This window comes from Coptis chinensis, chromosome 3, assembly GCF_015680905.1.
Source record: "Coptis chinensis isolate HL-2020 chromosome 3, ASM1568090v1, whole genome shotgun sequence".
Taxonomy (NCBI): Eukaryota; Viridiplantae; Streptophyta; class Magnoliopsida; order Ranunculales; family Ranunculaceae; genus Coptis; species Coptis chinensis.
The window spans coordinates 3,263,610-3,291,567 of NC_141458.1; the positions used below are offsets into that span (position 1 = coordinate 3,263,610).

The 27,958-nt window shown below is 38.7% G+C and overlaps 1 protein-coding gene across 1 annotated transcript; it reads right to left on the reverse strand.

Annotated features, from left to right (window-relative positions):
- Nucleotides 1-70: 70 nt before the first annotated feature.
- LOC147507297 (carotenoid 9,10(9',10')-cleavage dioxygenase 1-like) lies at nt 71-27,803 on the reverse strand. Its single transcript, XM_086596227.1, is given in 15 exon segments — nt 71-363; nt 12,396-12,563; nt 12,783-12,844; nt 12,949-12,999; nt 18,560-18,833; nt 18,948-19,086; nt 19,183-19,245; nt 19,341-19,422; nt 19,508-19,586; nt 25,829-26,011; nt 26,249-26,308; nt 26,311-26,516; nt 26,728-26,830; nt 26,913-27,050; nt 27,352-27,803. Coding segments are annotated over 15 exon segments (1,905 nt in total). The 5' UTR covers nt 27,454-27,803; the 3' UTR covers nt 71-168.
- Between the last annotated feature and the right edge of the window lie 155 nt (nt 27,804-27,958).

Sequence of the window (27,958 nt, forward strand, 5' to 3'; positions counted from 1 at the left end):
AATTTCGGCAGAATTTCCTTTGTTTTAATCAACGTTTCGTATACTAAAAACCTGTCATAAAACCTGGACATTTCATAATTAATCCCTCCAACAACCATATATATACAAACTAACTTCATACGAAACAGTGATGTACAACTATATCCACAAAAGGTTTAAGTGTAACTGCTACTCAATTACATCGAGTATTACATCAAAATGAACTAGCTCTCTATATATACAACAGAATGAATGAACTAGCCTCTCTCTATACAACCCAAAATGAACTTGACTCTGTCCCTCGTCAAGCATAGGGGAAACCACCCAAATCCCTATAACCATCATCACTAGGATTAGAGAAAGCCTCCTCCGCAACTGGTTCGGCTGAAATGTTAATGTAGGATGAGCAAACAACTATGCCCAATAGAAACGCATATAACCAATAAATAGTCTACTTATAGAAAACATTTAAAACATGCAGGATTTCCATAATAATATCTAAATATCGTGACTATATAATACATCACTAACTAGTAGAAATCACTTCGACATGCTTCGTTAATATTCAAAATATAGTTTTTACAATCATCATACAACTATTGTGGTTACTGCATCCTATTAGAATAGTGAGGGTACGACTGGTACTCAGCCCCAGTCACAGGCATATCTCGGTTCAGTACTTTCCAGTGTGAACCATGCACCGTTATTTTCCTGATTTTACCAGCAGGGAGATGAAATGTCGTTGTTGTGTTCGTACACACAAAATCCCCAAAGCTTTTAGGGCTTAGGTAGGCCATGTGACCACGACCCCCATACGGGCTGTCACCTAACTTACGATGGTTAACCGTTCGACGATTGCAGACTGTTCAGGATCCTGACACACATCCAGGAGTGGACTAAACTCTCACTCCTCGCGTCTAAACCTCATCGAGGTAACATGTAACATCACACAAGCTAAGCACCATACAACAATGACACGCAAAGCATGGTTATCTAGAAAAGTAGAAAGGGAATTCCCGACTACATCCCCGTGATGCATCCCTTTCAAGATGGCCCACCACCTCGAAGGTGTACACCACAGTTGGAATCTAGAAATGAACTAACCGTCTCCTAAAATGCGACAAAAGTTCCTTCTTTATAGAATTCATTCACCAATTCTTTTCCAAATCCCTCGTGATAAGCATAGTAATATATATACTCAGATTACCGATTATTTCCAAATACTATAGTTACATATTTAGTTTTTCCTTTAAAATCTGGCTGTTCTCATGTGTGAGTTCCCGATTTCCAACAATCGAGTAAATGCAACCTATAACTCCCAAACGGGCCAGTCATAGTAAATGACAACCGATGATTCCCAAACGGCGAATCATCGTAAATAACAACGAATTCTAACCATGGAACAATCCAGAACCTCACACATAGTTACAAACAACCGGGTAATCCTTACCCACATTACAAAATCCATCTATCTGCCTCCTTACTGAGACAAGAGACGAGAGCCCTTCCCAAAACCAGTTTTGCTCTTTTAACAAAGAAAACAATCCCTCGCTACCCAGATTTCGCAAACTCTTTTTTCACCCAAAAGCTATCTATATATCTAGTTTTTATCGAGAAAAATACAATGCAAAACATGAATATCACATATACATGCATGGTTGATAAACAAACTATCTTTTTCCAATTTAACACAATCAAATCATGCATGAAAATAAGCATGCTATATATTGGTATGTAAGTTCCTACCTTAGCAAGCTTCGTTCCCCTCAAGCCCACTTAACCGAATCAAACCCGCTTAACCGAATCCACTCTTATTTAACTCCTATAATAGCATATACACGTAGGTTATTATAATTTATCGAACGAACGCGAAATTCTTATCTAACGTAAGTCGAGAAGAATCTTGACGCTAAGAATTTGGTTTCAGGTATCTTTTCCTATAACTACTTCGCAACAAATGCGGCCTTCTGGACCATTTCGACCTTTGTTTTTGGCCGGTCTCTCTACAGTTATATTTTGAGCCACGACAGGCCCTCCTATCAACGCCAATCATATCACATCCCAATTCCAACTACAACAAATTCCACCCCCTTCAATTCATATTAATTCTATTAATAAAATCGGTGGGTGTTTCTTCTCCTCCACTCCATAATCAACATGACAATGAAACAAGGTATAGAACCAACATGAATTTCTCAAAATGGAGTGAATAAACAATAATTCTTACCAATCCAAGAAAGATATCCCCTTTAGCTTTCTTAGCCACCAATTAAGCTAAGCTCTACCTTTTCCAAACAAGCTACTGCCGAATACATCACCACCCCATTCAATTAATTTCGTTAACACAACCCAATCCTATCGAAATTGAATCTAAATACGAAATTAAACTCACCTCGCTGTGATACGACACAAATTCGAATCAATTTTGAAGCTTCACACTTGACTCTAGTGTTTACAAGAGATAGGGTGCGAAATTTTTTTAGATTGAATCGATCGAAAATGGGAGAATTTGGTTTTCTCTCTCCTAGGTTTTTAATAGTTGCGAAATTGAGAGAAATTGGTGCAATTTTGTTTTGTTTTTGGTTTGGTGCGATTTGTTCTATTTTTTTTTTTTTTTTGTCTTTACCTGTTTAGCTAATTAAGGACCAAGCCCAAATGTCTAAATTAGGCCTAAAGCCATACTTAAACTCCTAACCACTAACAAATTTGACTTAGCGTCGTAATTATTTTTTTTTTTTCCGGCCCATTCAGCTTAATTTAATCTCTTACATTCTATCCCACCGCAGGCTATAACGATAACTCACTCATGCATGTAAGTTGTTAACTCGTGCCAGCTTCGAACGCATAAAGCCGCTAACCAACATTTTTGTCAAATTTTTGTATGTGAGTTGCTTACCTAACGTGGCTTATGAGTCAAAGTTAAGTTTCATTAAGTTACGTAAATTTGAAATATAAACCCGACCGACCAAGTACCTAATTGTCCCTAAGTTTGATATGTAATTTACGAAAATACCCTTAACGAGAATTTGAGTCTTTACACTCTCTCTCTTTTACATAGGATAAATTAGGTAAATAATCAAAAAATAGAAGGGCAAATAACAAATGACCAAATAACCAAGAGATACATAAAAAATAATAAAACATTGTTGCCCCAATCCTTAGATATATATTATAGCTATACCCTCTTGGCTCTATTTTTCAAGGCTTTACAGAGTCTCCAACTTTTTCTAAACTCTAATATTAATTACGGGAAAAAAAAATCCAAATCTTTAAATATATATTATAGTTATACCATCACTGAAAAAAAAAAACTAAATTGCAAAAAATAATATTTTCAACCAAAAATGGTTTTCCTAAAATCCTTACGCTACAAAGAATAGTTTCCACACTAATCTCAGACGAAGTTTAACATAACAAAGTTTTTTTTCTAGAAAATGATAATGAAACAATGAAAGAACAAATGAAAAAATGAATTGAGTTGCTTGAACATTTACTTTATGCATTTGTTAACCACACATGTAACTGGAAAAAAAGAGAAAAAAAAAAAACTAATCATAAAATAAGTAATAGTGTACACAAAAAACAAATAAAATTGTATTGTATGCAATATATATATGGGCATAACAAATAAAGTTGAATCAATTTGAGGTGTAAAATTTAGTCATAGTTAAGGATTTCAAAAACCACACGCCACAATAATTACGATATATTCTAATTAAATTTATGAATTTTATAATTTCCAATTTTAGCAGAATAACGAGATTCAATTAAAACGGACGTTGGCTCAAATAAATTATATAACTATTGATTTAGCTAGTTAAAATATACGTTGGGCTTAAATAAATTATATACTAAACCAAACCAAACCAAAACAAATTACATGTGGAAAATTAAATTATATAAAAAATAACATCACAAAATATATAATAACAATTGGAAAAAAAAAACCCCAATAATAACAAATATTTTCAAATATATATAATACTGCATGAAACTAACGTCAAAGAACAATTATCGAGAAACAGAAAACTAGATGCAAATGCATTGAACTAACCTCAAATAATATTTAACAGGAAATCCAAAATTGGATGCACATGCAAACATTAAACTAATAAACTAATCTTAAAAATTAATTAATGGGCAATCAGAATATTGATACAACTGCATTAAACTAACCTCAAAAAATAATTAACGAAAAATCAAAACTTAGATGCAAATACATCAAACTAACATCACCAACAAATAATTGTCAGGAAATCGGAAACTGGATGCAAATGCATTGAACTAACCCTCAGAGATTAAATTACCGGGAAATCGGAAATTGGATGCAATTGTATTGAACTAACCTAAAAAAAATAACTAAATTGCAAAAAACAATATTTTCAACCAAAAACGATTTTCCTAAAACCCTTACGCCAAAAAGAATAGTTTCCACACTAATCTCAGGTGAAGTTTAACATAACAAAGTTTCTTTATAGAAAATGATAATGAAATTACGAAAGAACAAATGAAAAAAATGAATTGAGTTGCTTGAACATTTACTTTATGCATTTGTTAACCACACACGTGACTGGGAAAAAAGGAAAAAGAAAAGTAAACTAATAATAAAATAAGTAATAGTGTACACAAAAAACAAATAAAATTGTATTGTATGCACTATATATATGGGTCTAACAAATAAAGTTGAATCAATTTGAAGTGTAAAATTTAGTCATAGTTAAGGATTTAAAAAACCACAGGTCACAATAATTACAACACATTCTAATTAAATTTATGAATTTTATAATTTCCAATTTTAGCGGAATAACGAGATTCAGTTAAAGCGGACGTTATTTTAAATAATTTATATAACTATTGATTTAGTTAAAGTAGACGTTAGGCTTAAATAAATTATATACCAAACCAAACCAAAACAAATTACATATGAAAAATTAAATTATACAAAAAATAACATCACAAAATATATAATAGCAACTGGAAAAAAAAATCCCCCCAATAATAACAAATATTTTCAAATATATATAATACTGCATGAAACTAACGTCAAAGAACAATTAATGAGAAATAGAAAACTAGATGCAAATACATCGAACTAATCTCAAATAATATTTAATGGGAAATCGGAAATTGGATGCACATACAAGCATTAAACTAATCTTAAAAATTAATTAATGGACAGTTAGAATATTGATACAACTGCATTAAACTAACCTCAAAGAATAAATAATGGGAAATCAAAACTTGAATGCACATACATCAAACTAACACCAACAAATAATTATCGGAAAATCGAAAATTGGATGCAAATGCATTGAACTAACCCTCAGAGATTAAATTACCGGGAAATCGGAAATTGGATGCAACTGTATTGAACTAACCTAAAAAAAAACTATAAATTGGAAACAGGATGCAAATGCGTGAAACTAATCTTTACAAATAACTAACGGAAAATCGGAAACTGGATACAACTACACTAAACTAATTTCAAAAAATAAATTTGATGCAAATGCATTGAACTAACCTCAAGAAATAATTAACGGAAAATCATAATTGGATGCAAATTCATTGAACTAACCTCAAACAATAATTAACGGAAAATCAGAAACTAGATGCAAATAAAACCTCATCGAATAATAAACGATAAATCGGAAACTGGCCGGATGCAAATGTATTAAACTAATCTAAAAAATGATTAACGAAAAATCGGAAACTAGATGCAAATGCATTTAACTGAGCTTGAAGAATAATTAGCAGTAAATTGGAAATTGGATGCAAATGCATTAAACTACAAAGAAAGAATAATTAACAAAAATCGAAAACTGGATGCAAATCGCATTGAACTAACCTCAAAAATAAATATAAAAATCAGAAATTAGATGCAAATGTATTGAACTAACCTCAAAATATAGTTGTGTTATATGTTGTGGGAATGTCTCGATAAGTATAGTTTTGCATTTAAAACGGTGTTTATCTAATCTTTTTTCGTATAATTGGGAACACCTTGCTATTCAAGTAGCTTCAATATGAACTTTATCTTATTAGACAATTTCATAAAATTTCAATCAAACTTCTATTATTTAACAACAAATGAAGTTGAAGGGTTTTATCAATGGCGAGTTATTTTTTTTTTTTAATAGAGAGTACGTGAGGTGTAACGCCCGTATTTTTAAAATACGTTTTTATATATTTAATTAATTTATTTATTTATTTTCAAAATTCGTCGGATTGGACTCGGGATACGTGGGCCTGATTTTTGGGCCCGAGTCTGTGTTGGGCTTGGGTTTCGGACCCAAGTATTTAAACACTTTTTTCTAGAAAATAGGGTTGAGAGAATAATAGAATATTAAAAATGGAGGCAGAGCTTGAAGTCGGTTTCTTTGGAGGTGGAAGCCTTGACGAATCGGGCTAGGAGGATTAACGAAATTTTGCTCATCTAGTGAGTAGCTATTTTGCTATTTCACGGATTTGTAGTTTACACACATCGGGCGATATTGTTTACGTTTTATCTTGATCATTATCCCATGGTATTGAATTAAGTGCTATTTGTGTTATTAAAATTTTATTAAATTTGAATTTGAATTTAACTGTTAAACCGTTGAACTCGAACTTAAAAGCGTCGAAAAGCTCGACAGAGCTGTTAATAAGCGACGAGAAATCGCCGGTTTGAATTAAACTTGTTGGTTGGGTTTTGGTTGGAACTTGATTGTTGGTTGTGGGTGTTGGAGTTAGTGAGGGAGGAGGTGGTTGACGCCATCAATGGCGGCACGCCCATCCTCGAAAATGTTTGGGTGAACCGTTATATTTTTGGTTGGGATGAACCTTTTTTTGTTGATGGTGGTAGTTGGGTTGATGTTGGAGTGTATGAGAATTTCATTCGAAATGGGTCTTTGGATAGAAGCGGTGGAAGCTTCGAAGCTCCATTAATGGCGGACGCCCAGACGTCCTCCAGTAAATCATTTTTTTTTATGTGTTTGATTGTTTTGTTGATTAGTTGATATGGTTGTCGGTGGTTTGATGATGTTTGGTGGTAGTAGGGATGGGCCTGGTCATTGAAGCTCCCAAAACTCATTAATGGCGGTAGAAAATTTGTAGATCTAGATTGGTGAAGTTTGGATTTTCTTATCTTTTGCGGTGGTTGCCTTTGTTAATGTTGTTGGGTTTTGGGTTTGGAGTGAAACCGATGTGATGAAGTTTGGAATGGGTGGAGGTTTGTAGTGGCCGGATTTTTGGTGGTGGTGGAGGAGAATTGGGGAAGGAGAAGCACTGTTGAAGGCTTGGGCTTGGGCCTGGGTCGGTTCCAATTTTGGGCCGGTCTAATTTCATGTGTTGCTTGGGCCGAAATGTTTAAGTTGTTGGGCCCGGTTTGTTTTAGTTGTTTGGGCCAAATTCTATTAGCTATTTGGGCCCGGTTTTGTTTTAATTTGTGGACCAGTTTAACTTAACAGTTTTTGGGCCGTTTCTGATATTGCTTGGGCCAGTCCATTGGACTTAAAATAGATCTATATGGGTTTTCCCATGTTTAGACTTTCGGGTTCTAAGGTTTGGGCTTGGCCAGTTGGGTCCGAACCATGACCTTGGTCATGAGCCCATGAGCCATGCACCTTTGACCTTAGCCATGAACCATGGCTATGACCATGAACCTGTCGAACACGAAAACGACAGTTTGACTTTGACTAGGACAGTTTGACTTTGACCCTGACATGTTGAGTTTGACCTTGACCATGAGGTGTTGACCTTTGACCGTTGACTTTGACTGTTGACCGTTGACTGTTGACCTTTGACTGGGAATGTTGACTTTTCCAGTTTTTCACATATTTGATTATATGGATAAATATAGTAATAAAATATTGTTGAGATTGTATAACTTGGTTGGTCATTATCTAATTTAGATTTGACGTGAGTAGTGTGTAAAACATATATATATATATTGGGCTTTGATTGTGGACTGTGGACTGTTTAATTGTGCTACGTTTTGTGTTGTATATTATATGGACATATGTAGTAATAAAATGCTGTGGAAGCTTGTATAACCTTGGTTGGTCAATTATCCAATTAAGATTTGACCTTGATGTTGGGTATTTTTGACACGTGACGATATTGAGATATTATGAGATATTATATTCCTAATACGTTATAATAAAAATGTATGCGATACGTTGAAGCATTGTGACATGATATAATATGCTGGGATAGTTATATTAATGCAATATCTTGGAGAAATGTATATACACTCCATTATTTTATATGTGAGATGCTAATATAGTATTGGTGAATATTTGCCCACGGGAGTGTGGTGTAGTGCAATAATATATTGGCACGTGAAAGAATGAAAGTGACTATGAGATATAATTGAGATGTTTCTATATAGTGTGGCTTAGTGCAATAAGGTAATTGACCTGCACGTGATATAGTAGAAATGTTTATGAGTCATTAACGTATGACACCTGAATAAATTACATAACGAAAATCCTAGAACCTGACTACCACAACTCATGTGATCTGCCCTGTGTGGGCGTATTTGAGATATAAGATGTTGATATATAAGATGTTGATATATATGAGATGTTGATTGACCCATGTGTTGGGCAATCGTAGCCGAATAGTGGCTTGAGATATAAGATGTTGATATATAAGATGTTGTATATATATGAGATGTTGATTGACCCATGTGTTGGGCAATCGTAAATTTAATAGTGGCTTGAGATATAAGATGTTGATATATAAGATGTTGTATATATATGAGATGTTGATTGACCCATGTGTTGGGCAATCGTAGCCGAATAGTGGCTTGAGATATAAGATGTTGATATATAAGATGTTGTATATATATGAGATGTTGATTGACCCATGTGTTGGGCAATCATAGCCGAATAGTGGCTTGATTATTCCGTTCGCAAAATAGAACGATGATGCGCAATATTTTTATGCCGAATAGTGGCATTACTTACATAATTGCTTCCGTGTGAGGATTTACCTGGTGTGCGGCATCCCGCTCAGGATAGTTACGCACGGAGAAGTTCATTATGTAAGGGGAGGCATGTGGATGTACATGTTCGGCGTTGGGTAGCGATTGTGGTAGCCAGGGAAACTAGGTAAGACATAGATACGACGTGATTTTAGGGACACGCATAAAGCCCTCAAATTAATATAATTATGGTAATATGTTGGTTATTTGTTTAGTTAGAACCTAAAGCTACCTCGATGGAGGAACTACATGCCTTATTTATGATCGTATAGTATGTTGTGTGGTTAGTGGGAAGTTAAAGGCCTCGATTGGAGGAACTACCCTTAGTTATTGAACTTAAGGATGTTGTATTAGTCGTTGAAAGTTAAAGGCTTCGGTGGAGGAACTAACCGCCTTATAGATTGTGTATATATTTGTATAATTCTATGTTGTATTTTAGGGCTACTCACACCAAAGATTGTTTATAATCGTCGACCGATTTTGCATGTTTGCTTATCGGGTGTGTTCATTCAATGAACATAGTTGATAAGTTTTGCGAGTTTAGTGTTGAAGAAGAGTGGTTCTTTGCTTGTGGTTTTATGTTAGCGTTGCATCTCGTGATTTGTTTTGTTTTCCCTTGAGGTGATATAAATTTCAGTCTATACAATGTTTTTGTATTTTCATTTGTAAAAATTTTATTAAAGAATTATTGAAAGGAGAGTTGTAACCTAATCTTATTTGTGAATCTTTGTCATGAAGAAGACTTTTGTTTAAGTTAAAATTTTTATTGGTTTTTATTATCCGCATATTTAAATTGTTTATGGGTTTTTGGGAGTTGAGAGTGCGTCACACCTCGGAGATCGAAGAGTCGGGAACAAATAATGTTTTTCCGAATTCTGTCGAAATTCGGGGTGTGACATGAGGTTTTCATGTTATAAGAAATTTGGATGAGTGAGCAATATAATATTTGTATATAATAGTTATGCATATATAGTTGAATATATTTTTCAGAATAATTAATATGACATGACCCGTTCGTAGATAATCTTTGAAGATCCTACATAGTGAGTCAGGTATATAATTTAAAGAATAATTAACGGAAAATTGGAAACTGGATAATGTTTGATGATCCAATATAGTAAATCAAGCATAATTTATTTTTATGTCATGTTTGCAAGGACACTACATATGGATAAGTAGGAAGTTGGTATTACACACCACATTGGATAATTAAAAGGAAATCGAAAACTGGATTCAAATACATTGAGCTGAGCTCAAAGAGTAATTAACAGGAAATTAAAAACTTTATGCAAATGTAATAAACTAAACTCAAAAAGTAATTAATTAGAAATCGGAAACTGGATGCAACTGTATTAAACTAACGTCAGAGAATAACTAATGGGAAATTAGAAATTGGATGCAAATACTTGAAAAATATTTAACAGTAAATCGGAAACGGTATGCAAAAATGCATCAAACAAACCTCAAATAATAATTAACGATGAATTAGAAACTGGATGCAAATGCATTGAACTAATCTCAAAATATAATTAACAGGAAATCAAAACCAAATGCAAATCGCATTGAACTAACCTCATATAATAATTGACGGAAATCAAAACTACATGCAAATACATTAAAATAACCTCGAAGAATAGTTAACGGGAAATCAGAAATTGGATGAAATTGCATCGAACTAATTAAAATCTCAAAACATAAATAATCATAAATCATAAACTAGATGCAGATGTATTGAACTAACCTTAAAGAGTTATAAATGAAAAATCGGAAGTTGTATGCAAATATAATGAACTAATCTAAAAACTAATTAACGAATATAGAAACATAAAAAAATGGATGCAAATGCACTGAACTAACCTCAATGAATAATTAAAGAGAAATCATAAATTTGATGTAACTGCATTGAACAAACCTCAAAAAATAATTAACGGGAAATCGAAAACTTGCTGCAAATGCATTAAACTAACCTCGAAAAATAATTAATGGAAAATCAAAAATTGGATGCAACTGCATTGAACTAACCTCAAAGAATAATTAACGGAAAATAGAAAATTGGATGTAACTGCATTAAACTAAAATCATATATTAACTAACAGGCCGGGAAATTAGAAATTGGATGCAATATCCTTGATGAATATTTAAATGAAAAATCGAAACCTGGATGCAAATGCATTAAAATAACCTTAAAGAATAGTTAACTAGGAATCGAAAACCGGATGTAACTACATCGAACTACCCTCAAAGCATAAATAACCGGAAATTGATTGGAAACTAGATGCGAACTAACTTCGAAAATTAATTAACGGGAAATCATAAACTGGATGCAGATGTATTAAACTAACCTCAAAGAGTAATTAACAGAAAATTGGAACCTTAATGCAAATGCAATTAACTAATCTCAAAGAGTCATTAACGAAACATTGAAAACTAGATGGAACTGCATTGAATTAATTTTAATGAATAACTAACGGAAAATCGTAAACTTTGTGCAACTGCACTAAACTAACCTCAAATAATAATTAACGGGAAATCAAAAACTTGATACAACTACATTGAATTAACCTCAAAGAATAATTAATGGAAAATCAGAAACTAGATCCAACTACATATATTGAACTAGCCTCAAAGAATAATTAACGTAAAATTAGAAACTTGATGCAAATGCATTGAACTAACCTCGAAATATAGTTGTATTATATATAGGGAGAATATAATATCTCGACAAGTATAGTTTTGCATTTTAAGTAGTACTTATTATAATTATTTTATTATGATTGAGAATGTATTGCTATTTAAGTAGCTTCAATATCATCTTCGCCACATTGAGCATTCTTACAAAATTTCAATCAAACTTCTATTATTAAACATAACAACCAAAATAAATCGACGGGTTTTACCAAGATTTGGTGCTTTCGTTTTATAGAGAGTGGTGCAAAAAATTTAAACAAGTGATTAATATAATTTTCATATCTCATAGCTATGAATAGTTACTAATATTTTTTAGAATAATTTAATATAACGACACCCGTTCGTAGGACGGATTCGAAAGCTAGTGTAGATGAGAGGCGTAATCTTTAAAGTATTTTAGATTTAGATTTTCCAAGCCAAAGGCAATCTTTGCATGAACCAGATTCAATGGCTGTTTCCTATTTGTAGTCTTTGTACACATTTAATTTGCGGCATACATATTTCGGCTGGGCTTTCAATGGGTCGAATGTAACGGACTAACAGATATCCAAGCCCAAACTAATAAGAAACTATAAAACTCCAAATCCGCCCGGTCGGATAAGGAATATAAGGCCAAAATCGCGGTCCATGTTTTCCTCTAGGAAATTTTTTTTGGAGATTAGTAAAGACTCACTAACATAAGGTTGTGTGAGCATTGTTAGCTATGCAAATCAGCAAATGTGTCAGCATTTTAAATTTTCAATACGAACTTATATGAACTTACCTGTGATACATTGGTGTCTTCATGATGAACAAAACAAACGATCCAGCCATCATCCTCATCATGACTTCTATGCTTGGATACAAAAGCAGCACCAGAACAGAAGTTGTTATCCTCGAATTTATGGTATTCTACTTTTATGAGTTCTTCGGATGGAGAATGCTCCTTCATCTAGCAAGTAAAACGAAGATTATTGAATTGCATATGTGACGATGAGGCGAAACCAGAAAGCCACAATATTATGAACATGATCAGCTTGAGTACTGTTTTAAGCATGCTTTGAAGAACATGTATATATACTCACATTGCCTCTCTTTTTAAACTTCAGCTTCTAAGAGTAAATGAAGCTAGTATCATGCGAAAAAAACTATAAAGATATGGATCCATTACCTCTGATTGCCTAGTTGATAGTTCTTCAAGATACAGTTTGGCCAACATTCCATATTTCAGGCCTGGAATGGAATAGTTAATGATGATTAATTTTACTGACCAGTAGACTGTTATCCTCAGCTCGCAAGAAAATAAATGAATAGATCGAGACAAATGATTTCATTACCAAAGTTACAGCTTGCTGATGAATCTACAACCTGTGTAGCCATACTTATTTCTGTTGGGGATTATATCAATACCAATCGATTCCCCCACTACACAGATAATTTGTATTTGAACACAATTCAACTCCGGACAAAATCTAAATATCAACTACAACCTATACTAACATGCCCAACTCGCTAAACAACTATTAACAACAGATAATAATGTAAAGCAGTAAAAGCAAACCACAACACAAAAATTTACCGTGGTTCGGCCAATGATGCCTACTTCCACAAGAGCCAGTTCTTAATAAAGTGGGAAGGAAGATTACAATCTCTCCTTTCAGTCTCACCTTACTAGATCACTCTTATCTCTTTTCACGGTTGTATCTCTCAGTAAAGGTTCTCTCTTTTTTTTAGTCCGGATTCCAATCCTTCCGACTTGTTTGGTTAGGTTTTCCAAAACCTTGATTTTTGGTTTTTTTTTTATCTCCAAAACCAAATTCGCGTATCTTGTAGCAAGGGCCCACGAAATTAGACTGAAGCGCTGAGCTCCACTCTGGCGGGTCGCGCTTAAAGACTGGAAGCCGAGCGAAGTCGCCTCTATGGCCGCGCTCGCATCTAGTCTATCGGAACTCGAGCGAAGTCGCCTTATCTCTGGCCGGCGCCTCGACATTCGATGCCGAATTAGCCCGTTTAAAGACTCTGTTTTCTCTCCTCATGTGAGGGATAACTCTAAATCTCCCCTCCCCTCGAGCGGTGGGGGGATACCTCCATGCAATTGCCAAATCAACAGCGGGGAGTGTCTTTGCCATTCCGCAATAGCACAACAAAAACATCAAACTTACCTTTTCGGTAAGACTTTGGTCATCATATCCGGCCCGTTCTTGTCGGTATGGATCTTCTCGATACAAAATGCTTGTCTTCGAAAGTACTTCTCTAATCCAATGATAACGCGCGTGTATGTGCTTTGGATCTAGAATGAAAACTTCGGATTCTTGCTCAAGTGGATGGCGCCTCACCGTCACATAGAACTACAAACCGCTTTTACCTTTAGCCATATTTAAATCGAAGAACCTCTTCATCCATAGCAACTCTTTGCAACACTCGGTGGCTGCAATATACTCGCTTCGTAGTGGAGAGGGCAACACACTTTTGCAACTTTGATTGCCAAGAAACCGCTCCCCTGCAAAGTAACCCGGATAACCGGAGGTGGACTTCATCGAAGTCAACATCACCGCCCATGTCTGCATCGGATTGTAGCCTTCAAGTAAGGGCTTACTTCCACCAAAGCACAAACATGATTTGGAAGTGCCTTTGAGATATCTCAATATCCACTTAACACCTTCCCAATGTTCTTTACCCGATTTGACAAATCTGCTTACAACCCCAACGGCGAAAAGCAATATCCGTCTAGTACACACCATGGCATACATCAAACCGCCCACTGCGGATGCATAAGGAATCTTTTCCATCGACTCGCTCATGCTCACCCTTTAGGACACATCTCTTTGGTCATGCGGAATCGCCACCAAGCGGACAACCGACGGCGCCGCTTGATCCATGTTGAATCTCTTCAACACCTTTCAATGTAGCTTTCTTGAAAGCCACAACTTCCCACTCTTTTCTCATCACGAAAGTGATCGATCCCAAGTATCTACTTTGCTTGACCCAAATCCTTCATCTCAAAGGACTTACTCAAGTCTTTCTTCAAACTTGGATATCTTGTTGATGTTTGGGCCAACTATCAACATATCATCCACATACAATGATAGCCTGATGAAATCCCCATCCGAAATCTCTCAACAAACACACAATGATCTAGCGGGACTTCTTGTATCCTTGCTTCGCACCATAAAGGAATCAAACTTTATGTACCAATTTGTCTCGGTGCTTGCTTGACCCATACAAGCTCTTTATCGGCTTGCATACTAGGTGCTCCTTGCCTTTGACCTCAAACCCCTCGGGGTCCATGTAGACATCTTCTTCAAGGTCTCCATGAAGAAAAGTCGTCTTAACATCTAGCCGCTCAACCTCTAGGTTCATACTTGCGGTCATACCCAATACCACCCGGATAGAAGTCATCTTCACTACTGAGGGAGAGAAGATCTCATCAAAGTCAATCCCTTTCCTTTGACCGAATCCGCTTCACAACAAGGCGAGCTTTGTGCCTTGGGTGAGGATTGTTCTCCTCATGCTTGACTTTGTATATCCACTTATTCTTGAGAACTTTTTCTCCCCGGGTTTCTCAACTAACTCATAAGTGTGATTCTTATGCAAAGAATCCATCTCGTCATGCATGGCCTTCAACCACTTTTCTTTGTGCATCTTCAAGTGCCTCTTGATAGTACATAGGTTCTCCACCATCCGATGGTAGCACGTCGTTATGTGGTGGATACCTAGTTGAAGCTATTCTCCTCTCGTCGGACCTCCTTGCCCCATCTGGCCGGTGCCTCGTGAGGTTGCACTTCCTTTGCTCGGTGGTGGTTCATGCATCTCATCCGCATCTTCTATACCAATAGGTTCTATCCCATCATGAGCAATAGGATTCTCATCATGAGCTTCAAACTCATGGTTCTCTGCGATTCTCAATGCCTTCATACGCGACGTTCCACGGTAGGAACTTCGGTTCGAATCAACAAGATCATTGGTGAAAGCCTCGTAGCTTCTCACCTCCTCAAAGTCTGCTATGGTTTGGTCTTCTAAGAACACAAACATCTCGACTTCGGATTACCTTCTTGTTAATCGGATCATAGAGTTTGTAACCAAACTTTTCATCTCCATAACCCGGAAAAATGCACCGCTTGGCTTTGTCATCAAGCTTGGATCTCTCATCCTTCGAATATGCACAAATGCCCCGCACCCAAATACCCTCAAGTATCCATAATCAACATCTGCGCCTCACCATACTCTCTGCGGATAATCACTATTCGGAGGCTTTGCCGGCGACGGTTGATCACATGCACGGCCAGACGCGCATTGCTTCTACCCAAAGCTTCTAGGTAGCTTAGAGTGAGATAGCATGCATCTCATCCTCTCTACAATGGTACGGTTCATTCTCTCGCTATTCCATTCTGTTTGCGGTGTCTTGGGAACGGTGCGCTCATGACGAATCCCATGACTCGCAATACTCTTCAAATGGCCCAATGTACTCACCCCCATTATCCGGCGAATACACTTCAACAACTTCCCATCTCTCTTTCCACCATGCCGTGGAATTTCTCAAACACGCCAAAATACTTCATCCTTGGTCTTCGGACTATAGGCCCATATCTTTCTTGGCGATCATCAATGAATGTCAAAAGTCGGCTCCCCTGGTGGGACTTCACTCTCATAGGACCACATAAGTCTGTGTGCACTAGCTCAAGGGCCAGTCCTCGCTTCGTGAGACGGGAATCTTTGGAAAGACACCGTGTTGCTTTCTACCAAAAAAGTGAGTACATGTATTTAAATGTGTACCTTTAATGTCCGGCATGGCCTTTTGCTTAGCAAGAACTTCCATCCCTTTTATGCCCATGTGACCGCGCCTCTCTTGTGCCCGCGGTTCGGATGAAGCTTCTTCTTACGCGCATTAAACTACGCTTTACACAAACTAGCCTGTTTTTGTAAAGAGAGCAAGTTTTCTTTCCTCGGCTGCTACAATGGAACCTCTCTCTTTCGGTTTCCATACCCGTTACCAAACGAGTTTACAAAGCCATCGTCATCTAATTTCCCAAAATTAAATTAGGCTTAACCGTATGTCGGGGACATGTCTTACATCCTTTCGTCAAGGTGTAGCCGACATTGGTTTCTACATGAACATCTCCAATGCCTATAATCTTGAGACTCCATCGTACCCATCCTCGCTTCACCATATTCACCACGGTAGGGTAGTGAAGAATCCTCATCGCGATTGTGGCGTGATAGGATGCTCCTGTATCTATCACCCACTCGTATCGACATGAGGTACTAAGACGGACACACCACAATCGACCATAATTCCCACTAGGTCGCCGACTAGTGCGGTAGTATCTCTGCACGTGTTTCCGTTCCTCGCACCATGTCTTCATGTACACGGTTATTCTTCTCATCCCTCTTCTGTGTTCGCACTCATATCTGAAGTGGCCTTTTGTGGCCTGATAGTAACATTGCCTCTCTACCTTAGGGTTCTAGCTTCACCCCTAGATTTACTTTTGTCATCACCTCTAGAACGAGATGGTTTTCTGTTTTGACCTCTCCCCGTTTCTCTGTGAAAAAGGATCTGCGAGTGAGAAGAGCTTCTTGCACTCCTTCTAGTCTCCTCATTCAACAAAGGCGTGGTAGCCATCTCCATGGTAACAATTCCATCCTTGGCGCTCCATGTAGAAACTGCTAATGTCTCCCAACTTTTCGGGTAGAGAGCCTAATAGAAACAAAGCCTCAACTTCGTCTCCCAAATTGATCTTCATCAAATGCATCGATTGATGATATTACGTACTTCATTAAGATGCTTTCCGGACATTGAAGAACCTTCTTGGTACTTCGTAATGCGCAAACTTCTTAACGACTAGCACTTTGTTTCCACCCGACTTCCTCTCGTAAAGGTCTTGAGTTTCTTCCATAGGCCGAAGGTTTTGTAGTCTCTTGGGCCACATGGTGAAAGACAACCGCCGTCAATCCACCGTCGAATGTATCCAATCGCTTTTCTACGTCAAAGCTTTTTCCACTCGGCATCATCGGTCTTTTTCTCGGGTTTTACTCCCTCATTCTCAATGGGAAGTGCCAAGTCCTTGCCGGTATAGCAAGTCTTCCATCTTGGCTTTCCAGATGGTGTAGTTCTTCCTATTCAGACTCATCATAATGCAGTGTTCACGGAATGGTCCATCTCTACAAGTTATTTAACCTCAAATCTTCTCTCAGAAATTTCGTCAAACACCTTCTGACCAAGATTCGGATAACACCCTAGGCTATTCTAACCAAGGCTCTGATACCACTTGTTGGGGATTATATCAATACCAATCGATTCCCCCACTACACAGATAACTTGTATTTGAACACAATTCAACTCTGGACAAAATCTAAATATCAACTACAACCTATACTAACATGCCCAACTCGCTAAACAACTATTAACAACAGATAATAATGTAAAGCAGTAAAAGCAAACCACAACACAAAGATTTACCGTGGTTCGGCCAATGATGCCTACTTCCACAAGAGCGGAGTTCTTAATAAAGTGGGAAGGAAGATTACAATCTCTCCTTTTCGGTCTCACCTTACTAGATCACTCTTATCTCTTTTCTGAGGTTGTATCTCCGTAAAAAGTTCTCTCTCTTTGTTTTAGTCCGGATTCCAATCCTTTCCTCGACTTGTTTGGTTAGGTTTTCCAAAACCTTGATTTTTGGTTTTTATCTCCAAAACCAAATTCGCGGTATCTTGTAGCAAGGGCCCGAAAAGAAATTAGACTGGCGAAGCGCTGGTCGCTCCTCACTCTGGCGCGCGGTCGCGCTTAAAGACTGGAAGTCGAATTAAGTCCCCTCTATGGTAGCCTAGTCTAGTCTCTTGAACTCGGCCTTGAAGTCGCGCTATCTCTGAGCGCCGGGCCTCGACATTCTCGATGCCGAATTAAGCCGTTTTTCACGTCGGCTCTTTTTCTCTCCTCATGTGAGGGATAACTCCAACAATTTCTTACACCAGTATAGTTCTCATTAATCATTGGGAAATCCATAGAAAATGAAGTCCCAGTTAGATACTTCTCCTTTGTTTCTCCATTTCGCATGTTTAGTCTCCATTCATTTATGCGAGAAAAAAGTTCACCAACTTCCAAGTCGCCGTTTGCTTCGCCAGGATCAATAGGCTTGAATCCTCTTGAAAACCATTCAACTTTATCGTGGCCAAACTCAGGACCTGGTATAACAGATTCCTGAGCTCTACATCCCCTGACAATAACCTGTTTTAAACCATCCAAGATTTAAATTGCTAGGAGCTAGAGGTCAAATAGTTAAGAGTGATTTTTTTGATTTCATGGTATTGCGCTATTGAGATATTTTCTCTACTTAGTTACCTCATCTCCATCTTCAAAACAATTGAGAATGTGAAATGTGCAATTTGATGTTACTTCGAACCACCTTATTGAGCTAGCATCTCCATACCGAGGCATCACCCCTATCTTTGTGTAGTCTTCCTTGTTGAACTTGATTAATCTGCATTAGGCCAATTCATTAGGTCATTAAGTACCTATCGACATTTCGTAATGAGTCTATTATGTCTAGCAGTACGAGGTAAATTTATGAACTTACGGCCCTCCTTTGACGAGTCTGTTTATGTCTATAGTAAGAGGACAATTTATAACAATGTTGTACCTAAGATAAAAAACATCAAAGCACTGTTAGTCAATCAAATGTAGTCTGCTAAAACAAATTTGCTAGTTGATAGTGATTTATACCAATAAACTTACTTCTGTGTAACTCCTATCTCATGGCATATACTACTTCTTTTGAACTGGAGATCCACTTTCTGAAGCAATTTCTTTCCGTCGGCTGCACATGGGGAGCACTTAACTTATATGATATATGTTTTCCGGAGGAGAGTTCTCACTGTGGAAGTGTGATGGTGAAACCTTACCGGAGACGACGCCCAGAACACAGAATGGTTTCAGTGCGTCCACCCCAACAGTAACTAGCTCCCCTGTTCCAGGAGTTTTCTGTATCATGTCAAATAAATTTTTACTGGAATCACGTGACATAACACTATAATATGGACACGAGAGAAATGAAGTTTACGCGACAGATTTTTTAGGCTTCATAGACGAAAATAACATGGAAAATTTTCAAAATATTTATGCAGCAGAAATAAATTAATAAAGCTGCATAAGAATGAAGTTGCTTCAAGCTTTGCTGCTTGTTTTGTGTCTAAGAAATATGACAAACTCTTTTGATATATACAATTATGTGTTGGGGATTACACCAATACCAATCGGTTCCCCCACTACACAGATAACTTGTATGAACACAATTCAACTCCGGACAAAATCTAAATATCAAACTACAACCTATACTAACATACCCAACTCATTAAAACAACTATTAACAACGGATAATAATGTAAAAGCGGTAAAAGCAAACCACAACACAAAGATTTTACCGGGTTCGCCAATGATGCCTACTTCCACAAGAGCCAGGTTCTTAATAAAGTGGGAAGGAAGATTACAATCTCTCCTTTACGCCTCTCACCTTACTAGATCACTCTTATCTCTTTACAGGGGTTGTATCTCCGTAAAAGGTTATCTCTTTGTTTTAGTCCTGATTCCAATCCTTCCGACTTGTTTGGTTCTCATAGTTAGGTTTTCCAAAACCTTGATTTTGGTTTTATCTCCAAAACCAAATTCGCGGATCTTGTAGCAAACCCACGAAAATAGACTGAAGCGGGCGCCAGCCACTCGATCGCGAAGTCGCTACTGGAAGACTGGAAGTTGGCGCCGCGCCACTTTGAGCTGGTGCCTCTATGTTACCGGAGCTCGAGCGGGCGCCTCTCTCCTTGGCGGGCTCGACTTCGGATGTCGAGTTTGCCGTTTCGTCGGTTCGGTTTCTCTCCTCATGTGAGGGATAACTCGACAATCTCCCCCTCCCAACGATTGGGGGGGCTACCTCCATGCAATTGCCAAATCAATAGGAGGAGCGTCGCGCCATTCCGGAATAGCACAACAAACATCAAACTTACCTTTCGGTAAGACTTTGGTCATCATATCCGACCCGCTCTTGTCGGTATGGATCTTCTCGATACACAAATGCTTGTCTTCGAAAGTACTTCTCTAATCCAATGATAACGCGACGTGTATGTGCTTGGATCTAGAATGAAAACTTCGGATTCTTGCTCAAGTGGATGGGCGCCTCGACATCACATAGAACTACAAACCGCTTTACGCTTTAGCCCCAGTTCGTCGAAGAACCTCTTCATCCATAGCAACTCTTTGCAACACTCGATTACGTGCAATATACTTTCGAAGTAGTGGAGAGAGGGCAACACACTTTTGCAACTTAGATTGCCAAGAAACCGCTCCCCGCAAAAGTAACCGGATGATAACCGGAGGTGGACTTCATCGAAATCAACATCACCGCCATGTCCGCATCAGATTAGTAGCCTTCAAGTAAGGGGCTTACTTCCACCAAAGCACAAACATGATTTGGAAGTGCCTTTGAGATATCTCAATATCCACTTAACACCTTCCCAATGCTCTTTACCCGGATTTGATGTAAATCGCTTACCACCCCAACGGCGAAAGCAATATCCGGTCTAGTACACACCATGGCATACATCAAACTGCCCATCAAGGGATGCATAAGGAATCTTTTTCCATCCGACTCTGCTCATGCTCACCCTTAGGACACATCTCTTTGGTCATGCGGGCTCGCCACCAAGCGGATTAACCGACGGGCCGGCTTTGATCCATGTTGAATCTCTTCAACACCTTCAATGTAGCTTTCTTGAGAAAGCCACAACTTTCCACTCTTTACGTCACGAGTGATCCGCCGTGATCCCAAGTATCTCCGCTTTTTTTTGACCCAAATCCTTCATCTCAAAGGACTTACTCAAGTCTTTCTTCGGCTTTGATATCTTGTTTGATGTTTGGGCCAACTATCAACATATCATCCACATACAAAGAATAGCACAATGAAATCTCCATCCGAAATCTCTCAACAAACGACAATGATCGAAGCGGACTTCTTGTATCCTTGCTTCACCATAAAGGAGTCAAACTTTATGTACCATCGCTCGCCTCGGTGCTTGCTTCAACCCATACAAGCTCTTTATCGGCTTGCATACTAGGTGCTCCTTGCCTTTGACCTCAAACCCTCCTCGGGTTGGTCCATGTAGACATCTTCTTCAAGGTCTCCATGAAGAAAAGCATCTTAACATCTAGTCGCTTTCAACCTCTAGGTTCATACTTTTGGCGGCCATACCCAATACCACCCGGATAGAAGTCATCTTCACTACAGAGAGAAAAATCTCATCAAAGTCAATTCCTTTCCTTTGACCGAATCCCTTCACAACAAGGCGAAGCTTTGTGCCTTGGGTGAGGATTGTTCTCCTCATGCTTGACTTTGTATATCCACTTATTCTTGAGAACTTTTCTCCCAAGGGTTTCTCAACTAACTCATAAGTGTGATTCTTATGCAAAGAATCCATCTCGCCATGCATGGCCTTCAACCACTTTTCTTTGTCCGTGCATTCAAGTGCCTCTTGATAGTACATAGGTTCTCCACCATCCGATAGTAGCACGTGACGCATGTGGTGGATACCGTTGAAGCTAGTCTCTCTCTCACGGACCTCCTTGCCCCATCCTGGCCGGTGCCTCGTGAGGATGCACTTCGCTTGCTCGGTGGTGGTTCATGCATCTCATCTCGCATCTTCTATACCAATAGGTTCTATCCCATCATGAGCAATAGGATTCTCATCATGAGCTTCAAACTCATGGTTCTCTGCATTCTCAATGCCTTCCTCGTGACGCTCCACGGTAGGAACTTCGGTTCTCAATCAACAAGATCATTGGTGAAAGCTTGTAGCTTCACCCTCCTCAAAGTCTGCTATGGTTTGGTCTTCTAGGAACACAACATCTCGACTTCGATTACCTTCTTGTTAATCGGATCATAGAGTTTGTAACCAAACTTTTCATCTCCATAACCCAGAAAAATGCACCGCCAGCTTTTGTCATCAAGCTTGATCTCTCATCCTTCGAATATGCACAAATGCCCCGCACCCAAATACCCTCAAGTATCCATAATCAACATCTCTGCCTCGACCATACTCTCCGGATAATCACTATTCAGAGGCTTTCTTTGACACAGTTGATCACATGCACGGGCCGTATGCGATTGCTTCTACCCAAAGAGCTTCTAGGTAGCTTAGAGTGAGATAACATGCATCTTATCCTCTCTACAATGGTACGGTTCATTCTCTCTCGCTATTCCATTCTCATTGTGGTGTCTTGGGAACGGTCCCGCTCATGACGAATCCCATGACTCGCAATACTCTTCAAATGGCCCAATGTACTCACCCCATTATCGAGCTTAATACACTTCAACAACTTCCCAGTCTCTCTTTCCACCATGTCGTGGAATTTCTCAAACACGCCAAGTACTTCATCCTTGGTCTTCGACTATAGGCCCATATCTTTCTTGACGATCATCAATGAATGTCAAGAAGTACGGCTCCCCGGTGGGACTTCACTCTCATAGGACCACATAAGTCTGTGGTGCACTAGTTCAAGGACGCTGTCCTTTCGTGAGATTCGGAATCTTTGAAAGACACCCCTGTGTTGCTTTCCTACCAAACAATGAGTACATGTACTTAAATGTGTACCTTTAATGTCCGGCATGGCCTTTTGCTTAGCAAGAACTTCCATCCCTTTTATGCCCATGTGACACGCCTCTTTGTGCCACGATTCAGATGAAGCTTCTTCTTCTCACAGATTCGCTTCGCTTTACACAAACTAGCCTCGTGTTTTTGTAAAGAGAGCAAGTTTTTCCTCTGGCTAAATGGAACCTCTCGCCGGTTTCCATACCCCGCTACCAAACGAGTTTACAAAGCCATCATCATCTAATTTCCCAAATTAAATTAGGCTTAACCGTATGTCGGGACATGTCTTACATCCTTGAGTGTCAAGGGTGTAGCCGACATTGGTTTCTACATGAACATCTCCAATGCCTATAATCTTCGAGACGCCCATCATTACCCATCCTCACTTCACCATATTCACCACAATCGGTAGTGAAGAGAATCCCCCGTCGCGTGTGACGTGATAGGATGCTCCCCGTATCTATCACCCACTCAGTATCCCGACATGAGGTACTCGGGCAAAGACACACCACAATCGACACAATTCCCACTAGGTCATCGACTAGTCGCGGTAGTATCTCCCCTGCTGTGTTTCGCCTCCTCCGCGCACCATGTCTTCATGTACACAGCTTATTCTTCTCATCCCTCTTCATTTGTTACTCGACTCATATCCGAAGTGGCCTTTGGTGGCACAATAGTAACATTGCCTCTCGCCTTAGGAGTTCTAGCTTCACCCCTAGATTTACTTCGCCATCACCTCTAGAACGAGATGGTTTTCTTCGCTTCGACCTCTCCCCCGCTTTCTCTCGTGAAAAGGACCTCCTCGAAAGTTAGAAGAGCCGCTTCTTGCACTCCTTCTAGTCTCCTCATTCAACAAAGACGTGGTAGCCATCTCCATGGTAACAATTCCATCCTTGGTCGCTCCATGTAGAAAACCGCTAATGTCTCCCAACTTTTCGGGTAGAGCCTAATAGAAACAAAGCCTCAACTTCGCCTCCCAAATTGATCTTCATCAAATGCATCCGATTGATGATATTCTCGTACTTCATTGAGATGCTCGGACATTGAAGAACCTTCTTGGTACTTCGTGGTTCCGCAAACTTCTTAACGACTAGCACTTTGTTTCCACCCGACTTCCTCTCATAAAGGTCTTCGAAGTTTCTTCCATAGACCGAAGGTCTGTAGTCTCTTGGGCCACATGGTGAAAGACACCGCCGCCAATCCATCATCGAATGTATCCAATCGCTTTTCGTCAAGCTTTTTCCACTCAAATTTCATCATCGCCTTTTTTCTGGTTTTACTCCCCTCATTCTCAATGGGAAGTGCCAAGTCCTTGCAAGATAGCAAGTCTTCCATCTTGGCTTTCCGGATGGTGTAGTTCTTCCTATTCGGACTCATCATATGAAAGTGTTCACGGAATGGTCCATCTCTACAAGTTATTTAACCTCAAATCTTCTCTCGGGAATTTCACAAACACCTTCCTCGACAAAGATTCGATAACACCCTAAAGCTATTCTAACCAAGGTTCGATACCACTTGTTGGGGATTACACCAATACCAATCGGTTCCCCACTACACGTGATAACTTGTATGAACACAATTCAACTCCGGACAAAATCTAAATATCAAACTACAACCTATACTAACATGCCCAACTCGCTAAACAACTATTAACAAATGATAATAATGTAAAGCAAGAAAAGCAAACCACAACACAAAGATTTACCGTGGTTCGCCAATGATGCCTACTTCCACAAGAGCCGGTTCTTAATAAAGTGGGAAGGAAGATTACAATCTCTCCTTTACGTCTCTCACCTTACTAGATCACTCTTATCTCTTTGCTGGTTGTATCTCCGTAAAGGTTATCTCTTTGTTTTAGTCCGGATTCCAATCCTTCCGACTTGTTTTGTTTCTCATAGGGTTAGGTTTTCCAAAACCTTGATTTTGGTTTTATCTCCAAAACCAAATTCGCGGATACCGTAGCAAGCCCACGAAAATAGACTGAAGGCGCGCAAAGCCACTCGATCGCGAAGTCGCTACCAAGACCTGGAAGGTTGGGCGCTGCCACTTTGAGCGCTGGTCGCCCTATGTTACCGAGCTCGAAGCTGGCGCGCCTCTTTCTTCTGGCGCCGCCTCGACTTCCGGATGTCGAGTTTGCCCGTTCTGTCCAGTTCCAGTTTCTCTCCTCATGTGAGGGATAACTCCAACATTATGTTGGCCAAGAAACAAGACCCTCAAAGCCAAAATATAGGTCTCTACCATATATATCGTATAATTTGGTACATCAATACCATTTAAAGTTGATGTCTACTTAAATAATAATAAAAACAAAAAAAACATGGTCTAAAATCTGTGCAATGGAGGCGTACGCCTCGCGGTCTCGCTACTGAGGCCTATGCTTCAACAACGACTCAACGCTTCAGGAACGCCTCACACTGAAGCGCACATACGCTTCCGATGCATACATGCTTTGCTCAACGCTTCTAGGGCGTTTTAGGTACGCCTCAAACGCTTTTTAAAACATTGTCATATATGTTACCATCTTTCTTGTATATGATGAACCATGTCATGCATGTAAATGTTTGTATGAAGAGCACAGATATAGAAAACCTTCGGATGGCTTATGAAAGGGCGACCCCATGATTTTTCAATAGCCCAATCTCCAACAACTGTTTCTAGTGTAACGATGTCAATCTCATGTGGCATGTGGTTTTCGGTAATTGAATATATCTTCCCCGAGTGTTCAAAAACGTTGGTGTTGCTTAGACACTTGTTAGCTTTGCCAAACCTCAACTAGCAAAAACCAAGATCATGTGTTAGAGAAAATGTATCACTCATGCCGTCCAATAAAACGACATGTCACATAACGATTTCAACCCAAAAATTGGCAATGGTCTGTACATTGAAAGCACTACCAATCTCATTTCACAGATAAGGATCACTGTGAAAGAAGAGGTAATTCTTTCATGGAATAGACCATGTAGTTTCTCTAATTCCAATTGATTGTTATACTGTTGAATAAGAACCTACCAGGTTTAGGACATAAGCTGCTATGATAGCTGGAGAATCTCCTTCTATGGCAGGCAGGAAGGCAGGAAGGAGGGTTTGTTTTCTCTCTTTTCTTGAATGTAGCTTAAAGTCTCAACGTATCTATTGTTATACAACACATTCCAACGCTCTTGGCTATCCTTGGTGAAGTATAAAACATGAAGCATTCCTTCTCCTTCGATCCAAGTATTGCTTGCTTTTCCAAACACTGAGACTACCAATTTCAATCCTCCAAACAGAGGATTTGGCCCTGCATTCATTCTAAAAATCTTCATCAATTGGTATAGGAACATAACAATCTAGTTTCCAGACATTACTTAAAAGCGGGGGAGAAAATGTTCATAAGTTAATTAGAGGCTTCAGACCGTTTCACCACTTACTGGTATACTAGGAGTTCATTTAGCACAATTTGTGTTTCTAATATAGATTCCAACATCGATATGATAGTTCATATATCTCACCATTTCTTATATAAGCACCCAGGGGAAAATCTATTGGAATTTCTCCTTCAACATTTCCAATCATAACATCATGTCCAATCTCTTCTGTGGGTGCGAAGTTGCTCTACGTACAAATATTTCAACGAATTCAATTAAAACTAAAGTGTGCAAGGGACCACTTAAAATAAATTTGAAAAGTGCAATACCTCAGATGGGAGATAAGGATGATCGACAAACTGAAACACTGAATCCACGAAAGCAGTTAACAATTGCCTAGAAGTATCCTTAATGGTTTTGGAAACATCGAGTCCAATGGGCACATGCAGCAACTCTTTCAGGAAAGGCTGTTATAAGAACCAAAGCATATCAGTAAGCCTGCCCCCAACAACTTCTTCCTATCTAGCCCTTTTTCAAGTTTTTCCTTGAAAACGTGTCATGCAAATTATACCGAATCATAATGAAGTACTTCCAAACAGGGATGTATCGCGTGACCGTGTGGTGCATCAATGTTTAGTGTAAATTGTTGTAATAGTGCAATGTTATAAGGGTGTCATGGTATCATTCAGCAGTATCTACTATCTACAGACATTATATACAGAGATTTGAAGTGTAAACTACATAAAAAAGAAAAGAAAATATATTTACCTTCAAGGCGGAAGGTAGAGAAGTTCTTAGATAATCAAGCCTAGGAGAGAAAGATGTTTTGTGAACTGATGATACCTGAAAAGCAAACCTAGTGGAAGCCATGGCTCTTTCTATTCCTGTTTCCTTCCTCTTTTTTTAGTGGGAGTGTATTGTAGTAATCTCAAATGGAGAAAAAGTGTGCAAGGTATACAAAAGTAGAAATATTAGTCTCAAGCTTCTACAGTTCAAGCTCAATCATATCGAATCTGTCTAGTCTATCCATCATTTTATAGTGTATTTTTATTGGCTTACTAAGCTAGGCAAACACATAAAGGGACAAAGAAGGATCTCGTGGAATGAAAAAGTTTGTTCTTAGTTTAAATGCCAACAATGAGGTCACGAGTATAATCTCTACTACTTATAAGAGGCTTGGGTGAGTTAGCCAATTGAGCTGGCTGTTCTAACAAGTGCTTATTTCTTGACACATGTCGCATACTCGCATGTAGCCATCTAAGCCGGTCAAAAAAGAAATCAGTTCTCCGAGCTTTTTTTTTTTGGGGCGACTACACCACATAGCCCAGTACAAAAAAACCATCCGAAGTCGACTGTGATTCGCTGGTTTAGAGAG